This window comes from Ursus americanus, chromosome 21 (genome assembly GCF_024610735.1).
Source record: "Ursus americanus isolate L20-20 chromosome 21, mUrsAme1.1.p, whole genome shotgun sequence".
Taxonomy (NCBI): domain Eukaryota; kingdom Metazoa; phylum Chordata; class Mammalia; order Carnivora; family Ursidae; genus Ursus; species Ursus americanus.
In genome coordinates, this window is record NC_142147.1 from 57,860,601 (window position 1) to 57,888,066 (window position 27,466).

General features: G+C 41.7%; 1 protein-coding gene and 1 pseudogene across 5 annotated transcripts; one reads left to right on the forward strand and one right to left on the reverse strand.

The window, feature by feature from the left end:
* Window positions 1-3,053: 3,053 nt before the first annotated feature.
* Window positions 3,054-4,223, reverse strand: LOC123777296 (ornithine decarboxylase pseudogene; annotated as a pseudogene).
* Window positions 4,224-5,728: 1,505 nt separating this feature from the next.
* Window positions 5,729-26,981, forward strand: LOC123777115 (uncharacterized). 5 transcript variants are annotated; one of them, XM_087853290.1, is made up of 7 exons: window positions 5,729-5,902; window positions 8,247-8,315; window positions 8,667-9,064; window positions 9,573-10,004; window positions 10,425-10,551; window positions 22,565-22,687; window positions 23,505-26,981. In XM_087853290.1, exons 5-7 carry the CDS (start codon window positions 10,518-10,520, stop codon window positions 24,971-24,973), a joined length of 1,626 nt encoding a protein of 541 aa, XP_087709416.1. In that variant the 5' UTR covers window positions 5,729-5,902; window positions 8,247-8,315; window positions 8,667-9,064; window positions 9,573-10,004; window positions 10,425-10,517; the 3' UTR covers window positions 24,974-26,981. The 5 variants fall into 5 exon arrangements, with proteins under 5 accessions (XP_087709416.1, XP_045629554.2, XP_087709414.1 ...); XM_045773598.2 differs by lacking the exon at window positions 9,573-10,004; XM_087853288.1 differs by lacking the exon at window positions 9,573-10,004 and having other exon boundaries at window positions 8,920-9,064.
* The last annotated feature ends 485 nt before the right edge of the window (window positions 26,982-27,466 follow it).

Genomic DNA, 27,466 nt, shown 5'->3' on the forward strand with positions numbered 1-27,466 from the left:
AACAGGTGTTGGCAAGCATGTGGAGAAAAAGGAACTCCCTTGCATTGTTGGTGGGAGTGTAAATTGGTGCAGCCAACTAGAAACTAGAAACTAGAAACTGACAAAAACTAGAAACTAGAAACTGACAAAAAAATTTCCTTGAAATACTTCAACTACTCAGGTTCACTGAAGAAACGAATAATCTGAAATGCCCTCTATTATACATATAGGCATTGAATTGGTAGTTTTAAATTTTCCCACCATAATTTCATGCCAAGATAGCTTCACTAGTGAGTTCTTTTAAACATTTAAGGAAGAAATAATTCCAATTCCACTAAAATTATTTTTTTTAAAAGAAGATGGAAGTCTTCCCAACTAGTTTTATGATTTTAGCTTTAATTTGATACCAAACACAGGTAATACTATTAATAGAAAACTGCAGACCAATACCCATATGAACACAGATGCAAAACATCCTTAATAAAAATTTAGGAAATAGAATACAATGATGATACATAGGTAGAAATTACATTATAACTCATGAGATGATACACACACACACGTATACATGCATATACATATGTATAAAAATATATTTCCTAAATAAATGGAAACTATCATAACATCCATACAGTGATCAAAATGAGAAAATTTAATGCTGATCCAATAATATTATGTATTCAAAGATTATATTAAAATATCAATTATTCTGTTTTCAAGTCCAGAATGAAATCGACTATCATTGATTACATTTATTTCTCATCTCACTTTATTTTTTTAAAGATTATTTATTTATTTGAGACAGAGAGAGAGAGAACAATTGGGGGGGGCAGAAGGAGAGGGAAAGGGAGAAGCAGACTCCCTGCTGAGCAGGGGGCCCAACACAGGCTTGATCCCCGGACCCTAGGATCATGACCTGAGCTGAAGGCAGATGCTTAACCAACTAAGCCACCCAGGCACCCCTCATCTCACTTTAGATATATAGACAGATAAATAGATTTGTCCTAGAAATTAAAAAAAAAAAACACAGAACAAGATATTCAGGCATTGTTTAAATCACTGTTATTATTTACTATGAGTGTTACTATAGTTGTTTATTACTTACATTACTATGATTAAGCGTTTCCTAGAGTTGATGAAGAATTAAATACTCAATTATGAAAGCAAAACAATTCTAATAAAAATCAACAAAACAAAGTACACTGACACCCTTATCACACCGCACCCCAGTCAAGAGAAAAAGGAAGATTGCAGAATAGCCGGGAAGGAAAGATTGATTACCCAAAAAGCGATGTCCTTAAACTGAGAGTGAATTTTTTAAAGTAGTGGAAAATAGAGGAGAATCACATAATGTTTTGAAGATGTAGAAATAAAATTACTGTCCACTCAGGGTTGCATATAATCTTAAATGATCCTACAACAATGGGACCATCATGAAAATATATGCAGATAAACACTCAATGTCTTAATATCTAATTTTATACTTAAGGAAGAAAAGTTATGCTGGGTAAAATAGGATATACATATGAATAAAACAAAAGCATTTGAAATAAAAGCATTCTAAAGCTTTGAAGAGTTTGGGAAAAGGGATTAAAATAATTACTAATTTTAGATATTGGCACAACAACAATGAAAGTTAAACTCCACAAGGTAACCTCCAAGGAAAGTAGAAAAAGGGTTTTCTATACAGGTGGGGATTAAGTTGATTTTAAACAACTCAAAAGGTAGAAAGAAAGGGCAGAGAGGTACATAAATTTATGATTATGGAAAAATAATAAAAGTTAAAAATCCAACCCTTAAAAAAACATTTAAAAATTTAAGTGGATTGACTTCGTATTTTAAAAGCCTGTTAGACTTGTATGGATAGTGGTGGTCAGATGGGGTTTAATTGCAAAAGAAGCCTCACATGATTCAAAATGACTGACACCAAACTACAGTTTATTGCAGGGAAAAGAATAAAATATAACAAAAACATTTAAGTAAGACTATGTATTCCAAGCAAGGCCAGTCTCACAGCAAAGGCTAGAGAAGTCAGATGTAGCTCAGGTTGTCTTCTCCTCTGTAAGTAGCTCTGTGTGACTTTGCCCTCAAATCAGGAACCACTAACATGTAGACAGAACACCTGGGAAGCAGGGAACCCAAAATGAAATTTATACTCTTCTGGTCCTGTGGGCATATTCCCTCTGTATAGTCAGCCTCAACAGCAGAGAGTCTCGGGCACATAGACCCCTGGTGAAAATCATCAACGTGATGATTAAAACCAGGAAACTATATACTCTGACCATAAGGGAATAAAACTAGACTTCATAAAAGAATACTCTGGAAAAAAAATCCCCACATATTTGGAAATTAAAGAAAACATTGACAAATAATGTTTGAGTCAAAAAAGAAATCACAAGAAAAAGTAGATAATATTTTGAACTGAGTGAAATGAAACCCAGTATATCAAGATTTGCTATAGCTGAGATTAGAAGAAAATGTATAGATTTAAATACTCAATAAACATTATCAATAAACTTGTATAAACGGCCCCAATACTCACCTTGAATTTATAAGTACAAAGCAATACCAATCGTCAATATGTGGCACGCTTTGACTATGAGTCACTGTTGTGTCCTGTTTTTAGCAAAACAGCTCAGGCTAGTTCAGACCAGCTGGAGTGAACTCACAGAATGGTCTACCCATGTAATCCTTGGCCTTTTTACAACAAGGCAATCATTCTTTTTTTTTTTTAATTATTTCAAAATACTTTATCTTTAGGTCACAACACTAAGCTTTCTCCCCATTCAATGTACAAGCTACAAATGCTTGCTCAGCAGCTGAGGGGCACTCTTTAGTAGTATGTTTGAAAAGTGAATAAAAATCCGTATCAAACAGATATTCAAAGAGTTTCCATAGGAACACAGATAAGTGACCCCATCTCCTAGTCTTCCATATTGTTTCGTCCATGCCAACCCTACTTTTGAAGACATTTAGCAGTTATTAAGAGACAGTTAGCAGTAATTATGTTAAACAGTCCCCCCAAATTCCATAATTCAAGATAAACTCGAAGTTAACAGCTACAGGACTGGCACCTACATGTTAATGCTAGCTGAAGCACGGATAGCAGAGGGACAGTTCATCCCCCTCTTCCAAGCACAGGACACAGGCAGAGTGCTGACACGCTGCTCCTCCACTTCAGGTGAGAAGTCGTGGTTCTGGATTTGCTGCATCCGTTGCCATGTTGGCCCCGATATCACATAGTGGATAGTTGGCCTCTGGAACCCATCGAAAGTAGCAGCAGCAGCAACAGCAACAGCATAAGCACCCATGTTTTCAAAGAGCCTCCGGTTGCCTACATGCATCTCAGGCAAGTCACAGCACTCAACAATGCGATCGAGCCTGTCACATTCAGTCCCCATATGCTGGTTGAATAACACTTTTCATCTGGTTTGGGTCTCTTCTGCAGAAAGGGCTCCGCATGTGTGTGATCATAAAGGGTGCAATTAAATGTTCCATGTACTCCATCATTCATGAAATAACACAAAGATTTGTTCACTTGACTCATCATCATCAGAGCATGTCTGTTCCTTTAATATGAGTTTTTTGGCAATGGTATTAACTATTGCCTGCGAGCATGAAAGCTGACACAACATGATATCTGCCAGGCTCAGTTATGATTCTCACTCCGGAGTCTGATGGGAAGTACTTGTCCGGTGCTGGGTTGATAACCCTGGTGATATTTAAGCTTTACATCCTCAGATCCAGGAAAACCACCACCTTATCAAGCAGACACATGTTGAAACCAACCTCAGCTCCCATATCACAGACACACAGATGGCCTGTATGGAGTTCTCAAGATCAGTACAGCCACTGCCCACGTGCAAGCTGACACTGAGGACATCAATATTTTAGCTCTCTCACCCGTTCCAAAAGAAGCCTGCTGGTTTCGAATGTGGCACCAAATTTAACACCGAGGCGACAGACTGTTTTGGAATCATCAGTGCAATCTGCAAAACCAACTTTGCCTTTGCATGTGCCTTGGCCCCTTTCATCAATTCAACTTCACTATCAAAAGTCATCATCTGGACTCCATTTTTGGCAGCATATTAATCTGAGACACTCGCTTACAAGGATTTGCATAGATAATCCTCTCTGGAGGCACCCTGAGACTCTGTACCAATTGTATTTCAGTCTTGCTGGCATAGTCAAATCTGTCCCATGGCAGCTAGGGGCTTCGCTATGGTTCTGCTATCATTGCATCTGACTGCATACAAAGGGGGTGACCTGACGAAAATCTTTTAACCATCTCAAATGTTTATTTTTTTATTTATTTTTTTATTTTTAAAGATTTTATTTATTTGACAGAGATAGAGACAGCCAGCGAGAGAGGGAACACAAGCAGGGGGAGTGGGAGAGGAAGAAGCAGGCTCCCAGCCGAGGAGCCCAATATGGGGCTCGATCCCAGAACACTGGGATCACGCCCTGAGCCAAAGGCAGACGCCCAACGATGGAGCCACCCAGGCGCCCCACAAATGTTTATTTTTTTTAAAGCTTTGGTTTCTTCTTCTTTTTGTAAAGATTTTATTTATTTGACAGAGAGAGAGCACAAGTGGGAGCGGGAGGCGGCAGGCAGAGGGAGAGGGAGAGGCAGGCTCCCCGGCTGAGCAGGGAGCCCCAATGAGGGGCTTGATCCCAGGGCCCTGGGATCATGACCTGAGCTGAAGGCAGATGCTTAACCAATTGAGCCACCCAGGTGCCCCTCAAATGTTTCTTTAGAATGTCTCCCAGTTCCACGACATAGAAGGCATCCTTATCATCAGAAGACAAATTAATTTTTTGGTCCAGAAGGTCCTTGGCAGTAAAGCCTTCATTGAGGAAATGGCAGTCAAACTGTGTTACTAAAGTTGTTCATGGTTTCGTGATGTTCCCATGGAAAACTAAGACATGGAACTGAAAGAAATTATTGCCAGTTTTTCACAAAGGCAATTCTCCAGAATTCCAAGTGCCATTGAAGATGTATGTGCCCTCGGTGCATTAGTGGAAGTGTTCTTTTTTTTTTCCTACAGGGTAAGTCACTCCCAGGGTCATTAGGTAAAGGGCACACTTTATTTATTTATTTATTTATTTATTTATTTATTTATTTATTCATTTATTATTTTTAATTTGACAGAGATAGAGACAGCCAGTGAGAGAGGGAACACAAGCAGGGGGAGTGGGAGAGGAAGAAGCAGGCTCCCAGCGGAGGAGCCTGATGTGGGGCTCGATTCCATAACGCCGGGATCACGCCCTGAGCCGAAGGCAGACACCCAACCGCTGTGCCACCCAGGCGCCCCTAGTGGAAGTGTTCTGGCAGAATTTGCTGCCTTAGAGCACTCAGGCTCCGTGCGCAAGCCCCATGGAGGTGTCGCCACCGAGCGTGCAGGACCACCGGCCAGAGGTAGCCCCGGAGCTCTGGCAGAGGCGAAGTTGAAGGCTCTGCCGGACAGTCATCCTTAATTTGACAGCAATCACTTGCCAGACAACATCACATCATCTGACAATTAAATGCACAGGGTACACATTATATAATAAATAGTGAGTGATTGGTATGGGATTAAATTGAGGACTGAAGCATCAAATATTACCAGGAAAAGCATTTACCAGATTCTGTCCTAATTTCACAATGACTTTGGCCACCTCGATCTACATCTACCTATACTTTATAGTATGCATATGTGGAGAAGTTAAGAACTGTAACTAATTTATTATTCATTTAAATCTACAGGTCAAATCTCCTGCGTAGAGAAAACATCCTGTGAAGTGAGAACCAAAAACCACATCAGTATGTTCCATATAGTTACAGTCAAATCAAACAAAATTCTGTCCTATGAGTTTTGAAAGATACTATCAAGCATGAAGGCAGGGGACTCATAAAGCTAACGGATGGAAATAGCTATACCAGGTAAATATTTACTAGAATATAGCTGTAATATATTTTTTAAAAAATCCTTTAAAAGCCATGTCAGGTTGGACAGAATTGCTCTCAAGAGATTACAGATTCACTCTGCTGTGAAAACCTGGTAATACAATACTTGCATGCACCCAGACAGCTCACACGGAAGGTGCTCAGGGGATCGAACTTCCGGGAGAAAAGAACCCATCTGAATCTGACCCTGCAGTTGATCGAATCTCTTGTTTGATTGGAGCTACTGAGCTGCATTTTTTCTTTTGCAACCTGCATTGAAATACTGTCTTCTCCATTAATGATAGTCTTCCCACTGACTCCTTGGACAGATATGCGTCCTGCTTCTTCCATGTCTCTTACTTGTGTGCAGTGGTTTCACAAGGGTATTTTCTGCACACCCTGTGTTTATATCCTGAACTCTTATTTCATTTCTGTGGGATCTCACCTGGCTTATGACTGATGTACCATCTGTGAACTAACAGTTCTCAGATTTATGTATTCACCCCGATTTCTACTCCCAAATTTCAGACTTAGAGCTAATTCTGCTTGACATTATCCTTAGATGTCTGGTAGTCACCTGAGACTGAACAGGCTCATGACCAAATTCCTGATCTTCCCTAAAAACCTACTCCAACTTCACCCTTCCCTATTCCTTTTGATAGCAACTCGTATTCAAAGTTGCCCAGGCCAAAATTCTCAGACTCACCCTTGAATCCTCTCTTTCTTCCTTTTCACCTCTGTCCCATAGGCTTCCTGTTGGCTTCACCTTCAGAATTTACCAGGGTTTGACCACTTTTCATCATCAGCCCCTCTCTTTGCAAGTCAGAACCATCATCATCTCACACTCAGAATCTAAATGGTTCCTGTGCTTCTCCACAGTCCCTTCCACATTATATTCTCAACAGAGCAGTTACATACCACTTCCAGTCAAGGCCTTGTACAGGCTCTGGCTTCCCCTGCAGTGTGCACAATTCAGCCCTTGTTGCCCTTCTAACTTCCTCTCTCAACCCTCTTCTTCTAATGGTGTGGCTTTAGATGCATCACCCTGCTTGCTCTTCCCTGGACACCCCAGGTCGGCTCTTGGCCCCTGGGCCTTGTGCTGGCTGTTTCTTCTGCCTGAAAACAAGGTACACATGTGGCTCAACCCCTCACCCTCATCTTCTTCAGGTCCTTGTCAGATACCCTCTAATTCAGGAGACCCCCTCACCTTACTATTCTAGTTACCATGGCCACACATGCCCACCTCCCTATAGCACTCACCACTCACTCCATATTCATTGTTCACAGCACCATTACTTTTTTAGAATGATCACCAAATGATTTGTGTTTCTGTTTGTCATCCTCAACCAGAATGTGAGCTTTTTGAGGGGTTTTTAGCCTAGTTGGTTTCGTTTTATATCTTGATCACTTCGAAACCTATCTGGCACAGAGTAGTTACTTACCATGTGTGTACTAAAGCAAAACATGAGCGGTTTATGCCCTCCGGCAACTTTTCCTTGCTGCTTTCGCTTGCTTACTTCAGGCCATTGTGTGGGTTTCTTAGGAGTGAAAAATAATAATTTGGGGGAATGGAATAAAGACACTCAATATAGGCAGGAATGAATCATGGAGTTGTATTCTGCTTCATTCCTTTGCTTCTTAAACTTCAGTGTCAGGGCGCCTGGGTGGCTCAGTCGTTTAAGTGTCTGCCTTCAGCTCAGGTCATGATCCCAGGGTCCTGGGATTGAGCCCCGTGTTGGGCTCACTGCTCAGCGGGGATCCTGCTTCTCCCTCTCCCACTCCCCCTGTTTGTGAGGTTTTTTTCTCTCTGTCAAATAAATAAATAAATCTTTTTACAAAATTAAAAACTTCAGTGTCTTCTGCTGCCCTTCCCATGACACCTTATCATTTTTTTTTTACACCTAAAGTAAGACTGTCCTCTAGTTATTTCTGTTCACCTCACCCTCTTGGATAAGTTTGTTGTTGTTGTTGTTTCTTAAGATTTTATTTATTTGACAGAGAGAGAGAGCACAAGCAGGGGGAGCAGCAGGCAGAGGGAGAGGGAGAAGCAGGCTCCCTGGCTGAGCAGGGAGCCCAAAGCGGGGCTTGATCCCAGGACCCTGGGATCATGACCTGAGCCAAAGGCAGACGCTTAATGGACTGAGTCACCCAGGCACCCCTCTTGGATAACTTTACTAATAAACGTTAAGAGCTATCAGTGTTATGCACAAATCACAGATGTTTTTCAGAAATGATCTCAGATCCCTGTGCAGATACTGTCAGCACTTACAGGTGAAATGATAATTATTTCCCAGCAAGAAGGTGAGCTCACTAAGTGTCGAACCTTTATCTTATTGTCCAGATGACCCCTTTCTACACCTGTGTGTATGCTGCCCCTGCCGTCACTGTTCTGGCATTAACCGTCAATTTGGTAAGTAGTTTTTCTTTTCAAGTAACAGTTAGACTCTTAGAAGGAATAGAATCCATCTCATCATCCCATATTTCCAGTAGGAAGCAGTGTATGGATGAAACCATTCCGCCTGCTGTGGCTGGAACATGGACACATAAACAGAGGCAGGATGGCGGTGTTCTGAGAGATTTAGAGAAATGACGTTGCCTATGTCCAGATCCTCTGGGACTGCCAGTTGGTCTCCTGCCCCTTTAAGATGAACCGAAGTCCTTCTCCCACCCTAGAAGTATAGGAAGGTCATTTCCCTTAAGCCTTGCCTTGCTGTTTGATCATCTCTCTGAGAGTTTCTGGTGTTGAGCGCCCCTCTTCCAGGCCTGATCTACCGAAGGAACTACATTACCCAGAAAGCTTTGCGTTGAGCGGCAGCGGTAATAACCCAATGAAAACCCAGAAAAGGAACATTTCCGGCAGAGCGAACCGCCTTGAGGCGGGGCTTCCGTCGTTTCTGTGGCGGTCATTTTAGCGGTTCTGGGGCTTGGGGGCTCGGTAAGAGGATCCGGAACACGGATTGGGACCCACGCGACGGACAGAGAAGGTACGAGAGGAGGCTTTGTCCACACTGTAGGGAGGCGGGTCTACTGCTGGGGACATCGCTGCCTGCGAGGCCTGCAGGCTTCAGTGTCGGCGACTGCCCAGGTCGCTCAGCTGTCATCACTTCACTTCGCCCAGAGGCTCCGATGGCGGCGGCCGCGCCCAGGGACCCGGCTCAGGTAAACCCTCGTCCCCCACCCTCCCCGCCGTCCCACCACCCAGACCCGAAAGGCCCGAGGCGGGGCGCCTGCTCGCGTCCCTGCGGCCCAGGCCCGGGTGTCGGGGACAGGGAGGCGCCGGCGGGCGGGGGCCCGTGTGTGAGCGCCGGCGTGCTGGCTGCGGGAGTGGGCTCGGGGCTGAGGGGCCGGCTGGGGCAGAGGCTGGAGGGGGCCTGAGACGGGAGGATTCTGCCCTCAGGTGACAGAGCGTGAGGCGGAGTCACGCCTGGACTGCCCGGCCGAAGTGTGGTATCTTCATTCTGAGGACCCTGGGAGCCATGGAGATTGCAGGGGGTGATGAGGACATAGGGGGAGGTTGAGTCTTTTTCCAAGGACTCAAGGCACAGAGACTGGCCTGTCTTCCCGAGGTTACGTGGCTCTGGTGGTGACCCTCAGGGACACAGGGAAGGGCTGAGCCCCTGGAAAGTCACCATGGTCACATCCATCGAAGACCTGCCTCTTCCCACAGGTTTCGATGGTTGCAGAAGTGCTTTTGGAACCTCACAAGTGAGTGGAGGTGTACCAGCCCCTCCACTGGTGCCGTCCCACATTTTGTCCAGATTTGTGGTGTCGTGAGACTCTTCACCTGCCATTCTCCCAGCCCTTGAGTTTGGGGACCCTGAAGAATCCTAGCTCAGGGTTGAGTCTAGGCCAGGGTTTATATGGAGGCATTCGCATTTGGGGCCATCAAAAGAAAATGTGGAAGCTTATTACAAAAACAGGCGTTGGTATGTGGAACTGCTCAGAGATGAGGCTAAGCTCATTCAGGTAATTGCAGGCCTCCTTTCTTTCTGGTGAGAACAAATTGGGGAACTGTGCACCAGAGTCAAGCTTGGAATGACTGCCTCTGAAGTTAGGCATCCATCTGGAGGCAAGGGAAGGCCTGGATCAGAGGAAGAAGGTGAATTTCTTTTTTTTTTTTTAGATTTTATTAATTTATTTGAGAAAGTGAATGAGAGAGCACAAGAAGAGGGGGGAAGGGCAGAGGGAGAGGGAGAAGCAGACTCCCTGGTGAGCAGAGAGCCCTATGTGGGACTGGATCCCAAAACCCTGAGATCCTGACCTGAGCCACCCAGGCGCCCCAGAAGGTGACCTTAGCTAAGTCTTAACACACTCCATCTGGTTGCAGAGTGGGAAGCAGAATAAACACAGTTAATAATGGGAGTATAAGGAAAGAGCAGACACCAGTGACACCAAAGTCTGGTATCTCCTCTGATTCGGGCATCTTGGGAGGAGGAGGGACATGGGATGTGTGGGGATATGGTTTATGGGTCTTCAGGAGTGAGGCTGTTAGTGGTTTCATCTTTCTCTATCCTGGCAGGGAAGTGTGACTTTTGAGGACGTGGCCCTATATTTCTCCTGGGAGGAATGGGATCTCCTAGATGAGGATCAGAGATGCCTGTACCATGATGTGATGCTGGAGAACTTTGCACTCACATCCTCACTAGGTAAGGCCGTTACCCTGTGCCCTGCGCTAGGCTCCAACTTTCCCTTTTCCATAGGGGCAGCTCTGTCTAACATCTGAACGATGGATACTGCTGCCTTCCTCAATTCCCTGAGTAGGTGCTGTGGTTTCTAGAGCTGGACTGAGTGCATTCCTACTTCTCTTCCTTTATTGCCACAGCACCTGCTTCAAACCCTCATAGGGAAGGATTCAGGATCAGTAGCCTTGATGTCAGCCTGATGGATCCTCCCCACTGAATGATCTAGATGGTCTTGGCCTCCTTATAGAAAATCATTTGACCGTATATGCAAGAGTTTATTTCTGGAGTGTTTGTTCTATTGCATTGGTCTGCATTTGTCATTATGACAGTATCATAGTGTTTCGACTCTTATAGTTTTGGAGTCAAATTTTAAATTAAGAAGTGTGACTCCTTCAATTTTAGTCTTTTTCAAGATTATTCTGGCTATTTGGTGTCCTTGAGATTCCATGTGAATTTTTCTATTACTACCAAAAAAATGGGATTTTGATAGGTATTTCATTGAATCTGTAGATGGTTTGGGATAATATTGATATCTTAACAGTATTAAATCTTTCAATCCATGAATATAGATGTTTTTCCACTTATTAATTTCTTTAATTCCTTTTAGTAATGTTTTGTAGTTTCTTGTGTTCGTATCTTTTACTTTCTTGGTTAATATCTAATATTTTTTCTTTTGATACTATTATAAGTGGAATTGTTTTCATAGTTTCCTTTTTAGATTGTTCATTTTTAATGTACAGAAATATAACTGGTTTTTTTATGTTCTTTTTTGTTATTATTATTATGATATATTAGTCACCATACAGTACATCGTTAGTTTTTGATGTAGTGTTCCATGATGCATTGTTTGCGTATCAGTGCTCCATGCAACACGTGCCCTCTTTAATACCCTTCACCAGGCTAGCCCATCCCCCTACCCCCTCCCCTCTAAAACCCTCAGTTTGTTTCCCGGAGTCCATAGTCTCTCGTGGTTCATTCCCCCTTCTGTTTACCCCCCCCCCCCCCCCCGCTTCATTCTTCCCTTCCTTCTCCTAATGATCTCCCTGCTATTCCTTATGTTCCGCAAATGAATGAAACCACATGATAATTGTCTTTCTCTGCTTGACTTATTTCACTTAGCATAGCCTCCTCCAGTCCCCTTCATGTTGATGCAAATGTGGGGTAACCATTCTTTCTGATGGCTGAGTTATATTCCGTTGTATATATGGACCACATCTTCTTTATCCATTCATCTGTTGAAGGGCATCTTGGCTCCTTCCACAGTTTGACTATTGTGGACAATGCTGCTATGAACATTGGGGTGCATATGGCCCTTCTCTTCGCTACATCTGTATCTTTGGGGTAAATACCCAGTAGTGGAATTGCTGGGTTGTAGGGTAGCTCTATTTTTAATTTTTTGAGGAACCTTCACACTGTTTTCCAAAGTGGCTGTACCAACTTGCATTCCCACCAACAGTGTAAGAGGGTTCCCCTTTCTCCACATCGTCTCCAACATTTGTTGTTTCTTGCCTTGTCCATGTTTGCCAGTCTAACTGGTATAAGGTGGTATCTCAATGTGGTTTTGATTTGAATTTCCCTGATGGCTAATGATGTTGAACATTTTTTCATGTGTCTGTTAGCCATTCATATGTCTTCATTGGAAAAGTGTCTGTTCATATCTTCTGCCCATTTTTTTCTATTTGATTATTTGTTTCTTGGGTATTGAGTTTGAGAAGTTCTTTATAGATCTTGGATACCAGTCTTTCATCTGTAGTGTCATTGGCAAATATCTTCTCCCATTCCATGGGTTGCCTCTTTGTTTTGTTGACTGTTCCCTTTGCTGTGCAGAAGCCTTTTATCTTGATGAAGTCCCAAAAGTTCATTTTTGCTTTAGTTTCCCTTGCCTTTGGAGACATGTCATGAAAGAAGTTGCTGTGGCCGATGTCGAAGAGGTTACAGTGTATGTTCTCTATGATTTTGATGGGCTCCTGTCTTACATCAAGGTCTTTCATCCATTTGGAGTTTATCTTTGTGTATGGTGTGAGAGAGTGGTCAAGTTTCATTCTTCTGTATATAGCTGTCCAATTTTCCCAGCACCATTTATTGAAGAGACTGCCTTTTTTCCACTGGATGTTTTTTCCTGTTTTGTCAAAGATTAGTTGACCATAGAGTTGAGGGTCCATTTCTGGAGTCTCTATTCTGTTCCATTGGTCTATGTGTCTTTTTCTGTGCCAGTACCATGCTGTCTTGGTGATCACAGCTTTGTAGTATAGCTTGAAATCAGACAGCGTGATGCCCCCAGCTTTGTTTTTCTTTTTCAACATTTCCTTGGCGATTCGGGGTCTTTTCTGATTCCACACAAATTTTAGGATTGTTTGTTCCAGCTCGTTGAAAAATGTCATTGGTATTTTGATCGAGGTGGCGTTGAAAGTGTAGATTGCTCCGATCCATGAGCATGGAATGTTTTTCCATCTTTTTGTGTCTTCCTCAATGTCTTTCATCAGTGTTCTGTAGTTTCTAGAGAACAGATCCTTTACTTCTCTGATTAAGTTTATTCCAAGATATCTTATGGTTTTTGGTGCTATTGTAAATGGAATTGATTCCCTAATTTCTCTTTCTTCAGTCTCATTGTTAGTGTATAGAAATGCAGCTGATTTCTGAGCATTGATTTTGAATCCTGCCACATTACTGAATTGTATGAGTTCTAGTAATTTGGGGGTGGAGTCTTTTGGGTTTTCCACATAAAGTATCATGTATCTGCAAAGAGAGAGAGTTTGACTTCTTCTTTGCCAGTTTGAATACCTTTTTTTCTTTTTTGTTATCTGATTGCTGTTGCTAGGACTTCTAGTACTATGTTGAACAATAATGGTGAGAGTGGGCGTCCTTGTATTCCTGATCTTAAGGGAAAGGCTCTCAGCTTTTCCCCATTGAGAAAGATATTCGCTGTAGGCTTTTCATAGATGGTTTTTATGAAATTGAGGAATGTACCCTCTATCCCTACACTCTGAAGGGTTTTAATCAGGAAAGGATGCTGTATTTTGTCAAATGCTTTTTCTGCATCAATTGAGAGGATCATACGGTTCTTGCCTCTTCTCTTATTAATGTATTCTGTCACACTAATTGGTTTGTGAATGTTGAACCACCTTGCGTCCCAGGGATGAATCCCACTTGGTTGTGATGGATAATCCTTTTAATGTACTGTTGGATCTATTAGCTAGGATCTTGTTGAGAATTTTGGCATCCATATTCATCAGGAATATCGGTCTGTAATTCTCCTTTTTGATGGGGTCTTTGCCTGGTTTTGGGATCAAGGTAATACTGGCCTCATAGAACGAGTTTGGTAGTTTTCCTTCTGTTTCTATTTTTTGAAACAGCTTCAGGAGAATAGGTATTATTTCTTCTTTGAATGTTTGGTAGAATTCCCCGGGGAATTCCTGTTTTTTGGGAGGTTTTGATCACTGCTTCAATCTCTTCACTGTTAATCGGTCTATTTAGATTATCAGTTTCTTCCTGTTTCAGTCTTGGTAGTTTATAGGTTTCCAGAAAGGCATTCATTTCTTCCAGGTTGCTTAATTTACTGGCAGATAGTTGTTGATAATAGTTTCTAATGCTTTTTGTATTTCCTTGATGTTAATCGTGACCTCTCCCTTTTCATTCATAATTTTATTAATTTGGGTCCTTTCTCTATTCTTTTGAATAAGTCTGGCCAGTGGCTTATCAATCTTATTAATTCTTTCAAAGAACCAGCTTCTAGTTTTGTTGATCTGCTCTACTGTAATTCCGGTTTCTAATTCATTGATCTCTGCTCTAATCTTAATCAGTTGTCTTTTTGTGAGTGGCTTAGGCCTGTTCTTTTGTTCCATCTCCAACTGTTTAAGGTGTGAGTATAAAGACTGCATTTTAGAATTTTCTTTTCTTTCATGTTAGGCTTGGATGGCTATGTATTTCCCCCTTAGGACCGCCTTTGCAGTGTCCCATAGATTTTGGACCGATGTGTTTTCATTCTCATTGGCTTCCATAAATTGCTTAAGTTCTTTTTTAATTTCCTGGTTTACCCAAACATTCTTAAGCAGGATGGTTCTTAGCTTCCAAGTGTTTGAGTTTCTTCCAAATTTTTTCTTGTGATTGAGTTCCAGTTTCCAAGCACTGTGATCTGACAATATAAGGGAATAATCTCAGTCTTTTGGTATTGGTTGAGACCTGTTTTGTGACCCAGTATATGGTCTATTCTGGAGAAAGCTCCACGTGCATTTGAAAAGAAGGAGTATTCTGTTGTTCTAGGGTGAAGTGTTCTGTACGTATCTATGAGGTCCATCTGGTCCAGTGTGTCATTCAAAGCTCTTGTGTGTTTGTTGATTTTCTGCTTAAATGATCTGTCTGTTGCTGAGAGTGGAGTGTTGAGTTCCCCTACTATTACCGTATTATTATCCACACGTCTCTTTATTCTGGTTAACAGTTGACTTACGTAGTTGGCTGCTCCCCTGTTGGGGGCATAGATATTTATAATTGTCATATCCACTTGTTGGATACATCCTTTAAGAATAATATAGTGTCCTTCTGTATCTCTAACTACAGTCTTTAGCTTACAATCTAATTTGTGTGATATGAGAATTGCTATCCCAGCTTTCTTTTGAGGTCCATTGGCATGAAAAATGGTTTTTCATCCCTTCACTTTCAGTCTGGATATATCTTTAGGTTCAAAGTGAGTCTCTTATAGACACCATATGGATGGGTCATGTCTTTTTATCCAATCTGCAACCCTGTGTCGTTTTATGGGAGCATTTAGGCCATTCACGTTGAGAGTGATTATTGAGAGATATGATTTTAATGGCATCATGTTGCCTGTGAAGTCCTTGTTTGTTTCTATAGATTGTCTCTGTAAGTTTCTGTTCTGTATCACTCTTGGGGTCTTTCTACTTTTATAGAACCCTCTTAATATTTCTTGTAGGGCTGGCTTGGTGGTCACACATTCTTTCAGTTTCTGCTGGTCTTGGAAGCTCCTTGTCTCTGCATCTATTCTGAATGACAGCCTTGCTGGATACAGTATCCTTGGCTGCATGTTCTTCTCATTTAGTGCTCTGAATATGTCTTGCCAGCCCTTTCTGGATTGCCAGGTCTCAGTAGACAGGTCTGACGTTATTCTGATGTTTCTCCCTCTGTACGTAAGGAATGTCTTCCCCCTTGCCGCTTTCAAGATTGTTTCCTTGAGGGGCGCCTGGGTGGCACAGCGGTTGAGCGTCTGCCTTCGGCTCAGGGTGTGATCCCGGCGTTATGGGATCAGGCCCCACATCAGGCTCTTCCACTATGAGCCTGCTTCTTCCTCTCCCACTCCCCCTGCTTGTGTTCCCTCTCTCGCTGGCTGTCTCTATCTCTGTCGAATAAATAAATAAAATCTTAAAAAAAAAAAAAAGATTGTTTCCTTGGATCTAAGATTTGTGAATTTTACTATTATATGTTGTGGTGTTGGTGTGTTCTCATTGATCTTGGGGATGGTCCTCTCTGCCTCTTGGACACAAATGCTTGTTTCCTTCACCAGATTAGGGAGGTTCTCAGCTACAGTTTGTTCAAATATCTCTTCTAGACCACTCTCTTTCTCCACCCCCTCAGGGATCCCGATAATTCTGACATTGGAACGTTTCATTGAGTCAGTAATCTCCCGTAGCTTTTTTTCATGAAAATGGAGTTTTTTTCCCATGTTACCTCTCTTTCCTTCTTTTCTATCATCTCATCCTCTAACTCACTAATTTATTCTTCTGCCTCGTTTACCCTGGCAGTCAGACCATCCAGTTTAGACTGCATTTCATTCATCGAATTCTTAATTTCTGCCAGATTCGTTCTCATTTCAGTCCTTAGAGATTCTATATTTTTGTTAATATTTTTCTCAAACCTATACATCATCTTGATAATTGTTACTCTGAAATCCATTTCTGACAACGTGGTTATATCCATATCCATTAGTTCTGTGGCAGAGGCCAGAATCTCTGTTTCTTTTATTTGTTGGCGGTTCCTTCTCATTGTCATTCTGATGAGGTGTGGTTGCCGGGTTGTACAGAGTCCAAATAATTGACCAGGACCCCAGCAAGATGCACCTGTTTTATAGGGACCTTAGGGATGTGGGCTTCTTGTTCTTTCAGCCTGTCTTCGGGGGGAGGAGCCTGCTGCGCTGATACTCAGGCAATCCTGTTTGGGCAGGGTTTCCCTGCCCCCTATGGGGTTGGGGGGATGGGCACAGTGAGAACTGGTTTTTTGGTTTTTCGAGGCTTTTGTTCTCTAGTGGCTTTCCCTGGCGGCTTTCTGTGTCTCTTCTGAGAGTCGTAGCAGCAGTGATGGTATCCAAACCTCTGTCTCAGAACAGAGAGATCACAGTCTGCTCTTCACTGAGCTCTCCAGGCCACACTGACTCCGTTTCTGTCGATGCTGCTAAAAACCCGCAGTGTCCTGGTTTGTGCGCCCCATAACCGCTCTCTCAGTCCTCACTCCTAGGGCTGGATGGTCTCTGCCCTTTGTGCCTTTTTTTTTTTTTTTTTTAAGAATTCATTTATTTATTAGAGACACAGCCAGTGAGAGAGGGAACACAAGCAGCAGGAGTGGGAGAGGAAGAAGCAGGCTCCCAGCGGGGTAGGGAGCCTGATGCAGGGCTCGATCCCAAGACCCTGGGATCACGCCCTGGGCCGAAGGCATGCGCTTAATGACTGAGCCACCCAGGCTCCCCTCTGCCCTTTGTGCTTCTAAGACCGCCAGCCACCCCCGGTTCACTTGCACTCACGCGCGCACTCCCGAGCTCCGGGTTTCAGTCTGGTTTCCCCCCTGCTACTGGTCTGCTAGTCCGGCCTGCTCCCCAGCGCAGGAGGCTTCTGCCTTCCCAGCACATGAGCGCGGTGGCTCCCTCCCCCTTCTGTTTATCTTCTGATATCTGCCTGCAGATTCTCAGCTCCCCGCTTCAATCCTCTAGACCAAGCATCAGAGATGTTTTGTTTGTAGAGATCCGGATGTATCTTCTTACATCTCAGGCTGATTTCGTGGGTGTTCAAGATGGTCTGGTAGATATCCAGCTTGATTCAGGGGACTGGTTGAAATAGGGTCCCCTACTCCTCTGCCATCTTCCCCTCTCTTTTTATGTTCTATTTGTATCCTGTTATTTTGCTGAATTCATTTAGTTTTTAAGTTTTTAGGCCTAGATTTCTGTGTATAATATATTCACAAGCAAAGATAATTTTACTTATTCCTTTACTTTTCGATGCCTTTCTTCTTTTTCTTTTTTTGTTTCCCTGTCTAGAGCTTCCAATACCATTTTGAATAGTAGTAGTGAATGTTGGAATCCTTCTTCCTGATTTTGGAAGAAGCTTTCAGTCTTTCACCATTGAATATATTAGCCATGTGTTGTAATCTTTTACTTTTACTATGTTAAGGTAGTTTCCTTCTGTTCTTAGTTTGTTGACTATTTTCATCATGAAAGGGTGTTAAATTTTGATAGATGTTTTTTGTGTATCAGTTGAAATGATCATGTAATTTTTTCCTCATTCTGTGAATGGGATGTATTACATTGATTAAATTTTGTATGTTGAACCAACCTTTTCATTCTAGAAGTAAATCCCAGTCGGTCATGGTGTTTAATCCTTTACTATGCTGCCGAATTCAGTTTGCTAATATTTTGTTGATGATTTTTTACCTTGATGAATCGTCAAGTATATTGGTCTACAGTTTGCTTGTAGTGGCTTTGTCTGATTTTTATAAAAATAGGTGTGTGTTCTTCATTACATGGTTGGCAGAACTCACCAGTGAAACCCATCAAGTCCAGGACTTTTCTTTTTCTCTCCCCCCAAAGAATCTGAGTTTATTTTATTTTTAATATTTTATTTATTTATTTGAGAGAGAGAGATATCATGAGCAGGGGGGAAGGGTAGAGGGAGAAGCAGACTCCATGCTGAGCAGGGAGCCTGACGTTGGACTGGATCCCAGGACGCAGGGAACATGACCTGAGCTGGAGGCAGGCACTTACTTAACTAACCAGTGGAGCTACCCAGGCGCCCCAGGGCTTTTCTTTGTCAGGAGGTTTTTGCTTAGTGATTCAGTCTCCTTACTAGTACTCTCTTACAATCTCTTTTATTTCTGTAGAAATGGTAGTCGTGTTCCCACTATAATTTTTCATTTTACTATTTTGAGTCTTCCTTTTTATTTTTTTAAGCCAATCTAGGTAAAAGTTTGTCAATTTTTTTTTTAGAGCTTTTATTTTTAAGTAATCTCTAAACTCAACATGGGGCTCAAGCTCAACTCCACGATCAAGAGTCATGCTCCACTGACTGAGCCAGACAGGCACCCCAAAAGTTTGTCTAAATTTTGATAGCTTTTTGAAAGAACCAGTTTTCAGTTTCGTTGACTTTTCTTCATTGTTTTTCTTGTGTCTATGTCAGTTCTAATCTTTATTATTTCTTTTTTTTCTTCTAGCTTTGGGTTTCTTGGAATTTTTTGTAGTTAAGTTGTAAAGTTAAGCTGTTGATTCAAGATCTTTCTCCTTTATAATTTAAGTGTTTATAGCAATAAATTTCCCCCTAGTGCTGCTTTTGCTGCTTCACATAATTTTTGCTGATATTGTCTTTTCATTTGTCTCAACCTAAGTATTTTCTAGTTTTCCTTGTGACCCTTCTTTGACCCATTGGTTGTTTAAAAACGATTTGTTCAATTTTCATAGGTTTGTGAATTTTCCAGTTTTCCTTCAGTTTTTGATTTCTAACTTCACCCATTGTGATTGGAAAGATACTTTGCATGACTTCTGGCTTTTTAAATCCAATAACACTTAATTTGTGACTGACCATATTCTTTCTTCTGGAAAATGTCCCATGTGTAGTTGCTGTTGGGCAGAGTATTCTGTATATTCTGCTAGGTCTGCTTGGTTTATTGTGTTGTTCAAGTTCTCTATTTCCTTACTTTGCTGTGTTTATTCTATATTATTGAGAATGGGGCATTGATGTCTCCAAGTATTATTTTAGAACTGTCTGTTTCTCCCTTCAGTTCTGTCAATTTTTGCTTCGTAGGTTTTGATGGTCTATAATTTAACAGAGATCTTTATTTGGTCATAGGTACCTAAATATTCATAGTTATTATCTTTTCTTGTGTCTTGAACCTTTTATTGTACATAATGTCTTTCTTTGTCTCATAACCTTTTTGATGTAAAGTCTCTGTTATCTGATACTAGTGTAGCCACCCCTGCTCTCTTTGGATTACTGTTTTCTTGGAATGTGTTTTTCCAAGCAGTCACTTTCAATTAACTTGTGTCTTGGGGTCTAAAGTGAGTGTCTTGTGGACCACATATAGTTGGATCATGTTTTTTTATCCATTCTACCAATTTTGTCTTGTGTTTAGAGAGTTTAATCTATTTACATTTATAGTAACTACTGATGAGGAGGAACTTCTGTCATTTTGCTATTTGTTTTTTATATGCCTTGTAGCTTTTTTGTCCCTCATTTTCTGTATTTCTGTCTTTTGTATTCACTTGATTTTTTTTGTAGTGAAATGTTCTGATTTGTTGGTTTTGTTTTGTTTTTGTTTGTATACTTTCTAGAGGGCTTTGTTTTTTGGGGTTTTTGTTAGTTAATCGTGGGGTTATATTTAACATATAAAATGATAACAATTAATTTGAATTGATGCCAGCTTAGCTTCAATCATATTTTTTTAAACTGTTTCTATACAACTCTGTCTCCACCCCTTTTAGTTATTGAAGTCATGAAATTACATCTTGCATGTGTTGTGTGTCCAAAAATTTAGATCAGTAATTGTTATTTATGTGTTAATCTCTAAAACTTAGAAAACAAAAAGTGGAGTAATAAACCCAAGTTACTAGCTTTTATAATTGTCTGTGTATTTAATTTAACAGGGATCTTTATTTGGTCAAATAACTTTGAGTTACTATCTAGTGTCCTTTCACTTCAACCTGAAGGACCCCCATTAGAATTTCTTGCAGGATACATCTAGTGGTAGAGAACTCCCTTGGCTTTTTTTATCTGCAAGATCTTAATTTCTCTCTCACTTTTGAAGGACAGTTTTGCTTGTTATAGGATTCTTGGTTTTTTTCCTTCACCACTTGGATATGTCAACCCACTGGTTCTGGCCTCTGTGGATTCTGATGAGAAATCTGCTAATCTTTGGAGATCCATTGTATGCGATGAGTCGCTTCTGTCTTACTGATTTCAAGATTCTCTCTTTGCATTTTGCTTTTGACACTTGGATTATAATGTGCCAAGTGTGAGTCTCAGATTTTAGCCTGGTTGGAGTTCGCTGAGCTTCTTAGATGTTAATGTCTGTGTCTTCCAGCAAATTTGGAAGTTTTCAGGCATTCTTTCTTCAAATAAGCTCTCTGTCCTTTTGTTTCCCTCTTCTTCTTCTAGACTAATCCATTGCATATAATGGTTTACTGATGGTATCCCATAGGTTCTTAGGTTATATTCACTTCTGGTCAATCCTTTTTCTTTCTTTTCCTCAGATTCGATATCTTCAAGTTCACTGATTGTTTCTTCTGCCTTCTCAAAGCTGCTTTTGTATCCCTCTAGTGAGTTCTTTCATTCAGTTATTTTATTTTACAGCTCCTAAATTTCTTTTTGATTATTCTTTATATTTCCTGTCTCTATTGATATTTATGTTTTGGTCATGCAACATTTTCTTGACTTTGCCCACATTTTCTTTTAGCTCTTTGAGCATCTTTTAGACAGATGTTTTAAAGTCTTTGTCTAGGGGCACCTGGGTGGCTCAGCCGTTAAGCGTCTGCCTTTGGCTCAGGTCATGATCCCGGGGTCCTGGGATCAAGCCCTGCATCAGGCTCCCTGCCCCTCTGGGAGCCTGCTTCTTCCTCTCCCACTCCCGCTGCTTGTGTTTCCTCTCTCACTGGCTATGTCTCTCTCTGTCAAATAAATAAATAAAATCTTTAAAAAAAATAATAAAATAAAATAAATAAAGTCTTTGTCTAGGGGCACCTGGGTGGCTCAGTTGGTTAAGCGTCTGCCTTCAGCTCAAGTCGTGATCCTGGGGTCCTGGGTTCAAGCCCCACATCAGGCTCACTGCTCAGCAGGGAGCCTGCTTCTCCCTCTCCTGCTCCCCCTGCTTGTGCTCTCTCTCTTCTTTCTGTCAAATAAATAAAATCTTTAAAAAGAATAAAGTCTTTGTCTAATAAGTATACAATGTGGTCTTTGTCAAGGACAGTTTCTCTTGATTTGTTTTTTTTTCTTTAGAATGGGTTAAACTTTCCTGTTGCTTTGTATGTCCTGTGATTTGTTGTTGTTGTTGAAAACTGGACTTTTGGAGGTTGTTGTTTGTTTGTTTAATGATTTTAGGGTGTCTCTACTGGAGATCAGTCTGAGGTGTAAACTTAAGATCTTCTCTGTTTTTTTCTGAGATTGTGCCTTTCCCTGGGAATGTATGATGATTTTCTCTATTCCCCCATATATGTGATTTTGAATATCCTAGTCCTTGAATTTCTGCCTCCCAAAAGGGGAATAAGAGAAACATGAAGGGAGGATGCTGGAGGGGATAGACATCTGCCCTTTAAATCCCCTGTAAAATTGCCTGAGTCGGGGAGGGAGAGGTTTTGCAACAATGGCTGCCCACCTGTCTGTCACACTTGCACCATCAGAAGCACAGATCTGTGGTACTTGGAGGACAGAGTCCTTATTGCCCACCCTGGCTCCAGCAAGCTGCTCCAGGAAAATGGCTGCCTGCTCTGGGACTCAGAGTTAGACAAGTTGGGACATGGATAACTTACACAATGTTAAGAGCTGATATTGACCAAAATTAAAGCAATTTAGCATGTTGCAAAATAGTTACATCAGATTGATTCTGTCTGTGCATTTGTGGTCCAGGTGAGGAGGCAAGCTCCTGGTGCTTACTGTCCCACCATCTTTCCTCTAGCTGGGCATGGAGGTACTTTTTGTAGTATCTTTCCTATGATCCACTGTGTGCTGAGTTGTTTCAGGCCAATATTAACCATTGACCTGTCCTGTCTTACCCTTAGGATGCAGATCTTCTAGGTCCCATAAAGTTGCTCAGCTGGGGTTAGGAGAAGAGTCCCCTGTCCTTCACAGGATGGATAGAATTCCAGTCTCCACAAGATGGGCCCAGAGAGGGCCTGACCCAGGTGAATGACAGCTGGGGGAGAATGTGATGTCAGAGTTTTATTCAAATCATACCAGGAACCTGTCATATTTGTGTTTTGTTACCATTGCTGGTGGCCACAACTCACTTCTGCCTTCCCTTCTCCATTCTTGACACTTCCCTGACTTGTCATTTATATTCTCCAGCCCCAGACTAATCCCCACCTCTCTGGACCTTTCTTCTCACTCATTCCTCACACTCTTCTCTCCTCATTGCTTTCCAACATTGTTGTATTCTAAAGTGTGGACATATCTTTTAATAATTTTTTTTTTAAGAGAGGGTTGGGGGCAGAGGGAGAAGGAAAGAAAGAATCTTAAGTAGGTTCCATGCCCAGCATGGAGGCTGCCACAGGGCTCAGTCTCACTACCCTGAGATCGCAATGAGAGCTGAAATCAAGTCAGACACTTAACTAAGCCACCCAGGCGCCCCATCTTTTATTAATTCTTTAAAACCAGTTACTTTGTTCCAGTCAGATTTTCCTACATGTGGACATAGACTTCTGCACAGCGTCACATGTCACCAGCAGATGTAATCCTGCTATAAAAGCCATTAATAGTAGAATGAGTTGTAGAAGATGTGTTTTGCCCTGGCCCAACCCTTTCCTTGTATCCTGTGCCTAGTGAGGCCTTCCCAATTCTGTGACCTTGGGGACCCAGTAGTACAAAGCAGCTGCTTCCAAAACCTAACCACAAAATAGTCCATATACTGGTTCTTTAATGTGTCAGATGTACATTTGTGATTGTTTTTCCCCCTTCCCAATAAAGTCAACATGTATTTCATCATCTCTTCTTTGCTTTCAGATTGTTGGCATGGAGTGGAGGATGGGGATGCAGCTTCTGAAGAGAGCATTTCTATAGGAGTGTCACAGATTGGGACTCTCAAGGCAGATTCATCTTCTCAGAAGGCTCAGCCTTTTGAACTGCATGGCCCGATCTTGAGAAACATTTTGTACTTGGCTGAGCACCAGGAATCATATCTTGGGGAAAAACCATATACATGTAGGAAACAATTCTGTTTAGCTGCCAACCTTCAACAGTACCAGGGGCAGCACACTAGAGAGATACCCTTCAGAAGTTACGTGGACAGAGCCTCATTTATAAAGAACTGTACAGTCCATGTGTCAGGGAAGCCCTTTACCTCTGAGAAGACACAGAAGGACTTCTTAGCCAGCATGGGATTTCTCCAACAACAGGTCGCTCAAACTGGGGAGAAGCTGAACAATAAGTGTGAGGCTGTCTTTCACAATGGAAAAAGTCATCACAACTGTGGAGAATGCAAGAAGGCCTTCAGCTGCACAGACACACATGCTCAGGACCAGAGAGTTGTCGCTAGAGAAGGGCTTTATGAGTGTGGCAAATGTGGAAAAGCCTGTACCCGAAGATGTAACCTCATTCAGCACCAGAAAGTCCACACCGGAGAAAGACCTTACGAATGCAGTGCATGTGGAAAATTCTTCACCTATTACTCCAGTTTCATTATACATCGGAGAGTTCACACTGGAGAAAGGCCCTACGAGTGCAATGAATGTGGGAAATCCTTTAGCCAAAGCTATAGCCTCAATAGCCATAGGAAAGTTCACACTGGAGAGAAGCCTTATGAGTGCAGGGAATGTGGAAAATCTTTCAGCCAAAGGTCCAACCTCATTCAACATCAGAGAGTTCACACTGGAGAAAGGCCTTATGAGTGCAGTGAATGTGGGAAGTCCTTTAGCCAAAACTTTAGTCTCATTTACCACAAGAGAGTTCACACTGGAGAAAGACCTCATCAGTGCAATGAATGTGGGAAATCCTTCAGCCGAAGCTCCAGCCTCATTCACCACAGGAGACTTCACACTGGAGAAAGGCCTTATGAGTGCAGTAAATGTGGGAAATCCTTTAAACAAAGCTCCAGCTTTAGTTCACATCGGAAAGTCCACACAGGGGAAAGGCCTTATGAGTGTGGGGAATGTGGAAAATCCTTTAGCCATAGCTCCAACCTCAAGAACCACTGGAGAGTTCACACTGGAGAAAGGCCTATTGAGTGCAATGAGTGTGGAAAGTCCTTTAGCTGCAAATCTAACCTCGTTAAACACCTGAGAGTTCACACTGGAGAAAGGCCTTATGAGTGTGGGGAATGCGGAAAATCCTTTAGCCAAAGCTCCAGCCTCATTCAACACCGGAGAGTTCACACTGGAAAGAGGCCTACTGAGTGCAGAGAATGTGGGAAATCCTTTAGCTCCAAATCTGACCTCATTCAACACCAGAGACTTCATATTAGAGAAAGGCCTTAGATGTACAGGGCTGTGCAGTTTCCTTTTAGGTAATTACAGTGGAGGAGAAAAGTTGTGAGGAAGCCATCTACCTAAATTTAAGCGTGTACATCTGAAAATCCACAGTGGGGAGATCTCCTTTTAGTTGAAGTATGTGTGAATCTATAAGGAGCTGTGTTATGCTTCCTAACCCGTCCAGGGCTTTTGCCAGATTTATGTCACTGCCACTTTCTGTGAAAGAGTTTTGTCACCTTTACCACTCAGCAGGTTCACACAGTGTGCGTTAGTGCGTTAGTTACCACCACAGTGTGCTCAGGGAAGCTGACCTCTTTCCTTCCCCTTTTGCTGGAGGAAATCATGATTACTCTTAGCCTTTAAAGGGTCTTCATTCTCTTCTCTTGTAGAAGTTAGGGCATGGCCCAGTGGACCCAATCTGCGTTCTGCTGGTAACTTGCCAAAAAGGACCACATTTCCCAGGATGTATTAGTTTTGTGTGACACTCCTCTTGGATTTTCCTATCCTCCAAGTCACCAACCTGGGATCTCCCTGCCTCATATTGCTTTGGATTTTGCAGTAATAAAAGACATTATTGTTAAGCCACATTTGATCTTGGGGGTTTCTATTCACTGTGTGAGGTGATTTGAAAACGGCTGGGCTTTGCTGGCATTAAGGAGTGAACAGCTTTGTTGGGGTTCCCAATGCTTTGTGTGCCTCAGAAATGACAGTCTGATGAAAGAAAATAGCTCTCTTTCCAGCTTTGGCCTAATTTGCATTGTTGCCTGAGGTCTCCTAGGAAAGACTGCAGGACCTTGTCCTAATTTGTGGACTGGGTATCGGGATTTTTTTGTGGGCTCAGAGAACACCCTGAGGAGTCAGGAAGTTGTGACAACCTCCAGTGCTTCTGAGAACTACATGAATTGTTTTTCTTTTTCACAGTGGATGTCACATAATGCTCAGTAGTGGTGAGGGGAATCTCTACCCCAGGTCCTACAAAGGAGCCATGTGCCCTGATACTCACAATTCACTAGGCTAGTGTCATGTTGAGACTACAGGGCCCTGGGGGAACTATAATTGGTACAGTAACACTCCAGTGGAGAAGACTGCAGCAAAGTAGACGACATGTGCCCCTTCTAACATTGCATCAACAAATGCTCCAGTGACTGTGACTGTGCAGGATCAGTGTGCACAGAAACTCTCAGGACCTCCAGGTATGTGCATCTTTTGTGTCTGAGGTCTTTGTCAAAGAAAATAAGCTGTTGGTTTTCTGGATTCCCAAACCCTTTCTGGTATGTTCACCTAAAGGCCAGTTCTACACAGATAGGGAAACAAGCATACAGAGAAAGGAGATCCCTTAGTCCCTGAATGTGGCACTGTGACCTAGCCAGCATTCCTGCTCAATGAGTGGAATGGATTTACTTGCTCATAAATATTTGCTACCACTAAGGCAACGTTGCTCCTCCAAAGTCATCAGGAAAGAGTCAGTATAGGGCTGCCAAACCTGATTTTATGAAAAGAGTGGGAGATCTTGGGTTTTGTATTTTTTGTTTGTTTTTTTGGGAACTGTTTCATAGAACTTTATTCAGGTATAGTTGACATGCAATTTATTGCACATATTTGAGATGTACAGTTTGTTAAGTTTGACATACATATAAACCCATAAAACTTCATCATAATCATGATTATGAACATGTCCATCACCCCTAATTTGCCTCATGTCATTTTATAATCTGTCTTTCCCCTCTCCAGGCAACCTTTGATTTACCTTCATTTATAATGAATTAGTTTGTATTTTCTAGAATTTTATATGATTTGAGCCAAAAAGTGTTTATTTTTTGGTTTCATTCATGATTTGTAATTATTTTGAGATTCTTCAGTGATGCTTATATAAGTATTTCACTCTATTGCTGCATAGTATCTTTTCTGTGGATATACCATTTGTTTATCCATTCATCAGTTAGGGGCCTATGGTACCTCATTTTAGCAATTGCAAATAAAGGTGCTAGAACATTTGTGTATAACTTAACATGTATATATGTATTTTTCAAGTCTCTTGTGTTAGTAACTCAGAGTAAATGCCTGAGTCATAGAATAGGTGAATGTTTATTAAGAAACTGCTTAAACTGATCTAAAATGATTTTTTGCTTCTGCATACCTCCCAGGAGTGCGTGAGCATTCCAATTCTTTCACATCCTTGCCAGTACATGGCATCAGTCTCTTGGTTCAGTCTTTGGAATTTACCTTTTTAATAAGCAAGCAGTAACTTTAATTGCATTTGCCTAAGGATTTATATTGTTGAATATTTTTTTCTTCTGTTTGTTTGTCATCTGTATATCTTCTCGATAAAATGTTTGTTCATATCTTTTGCCTTTTTCTTTTATATGAATTGAGGCTATTTCCTTTTTTATTAACAAAGAAACAGCTTATTTTTGTTCCTCAGGTGTACACCACTATGTACAAGGTAAGACTACATACACCACACACTTTTAACTTTAATCTGCATTAACTATGTATTTT

Coding starts and splice junctions, on each gene's coding strand:
- LOC123777115 (XM_045773598.2), top strand. CDS start 9,032: ATGGCGGCGGCCGCGCCCAGGGACCCGGCTCAG. Junction 9,065..10,424: donor CGCCCAGGGACCCGGCTCAG/GTAAACCCTCGT, acceptor CTATCCTGGCAG/GGAAGTGTGACTTTTGAGGA. Junction 22,688..23,504: donor CCAGAGAGGGCCTGACCCAG/GTGAATGACAGC, acceptor CTTTGCTTTCAG/ATTGTTGGCATGGAGTGGAG.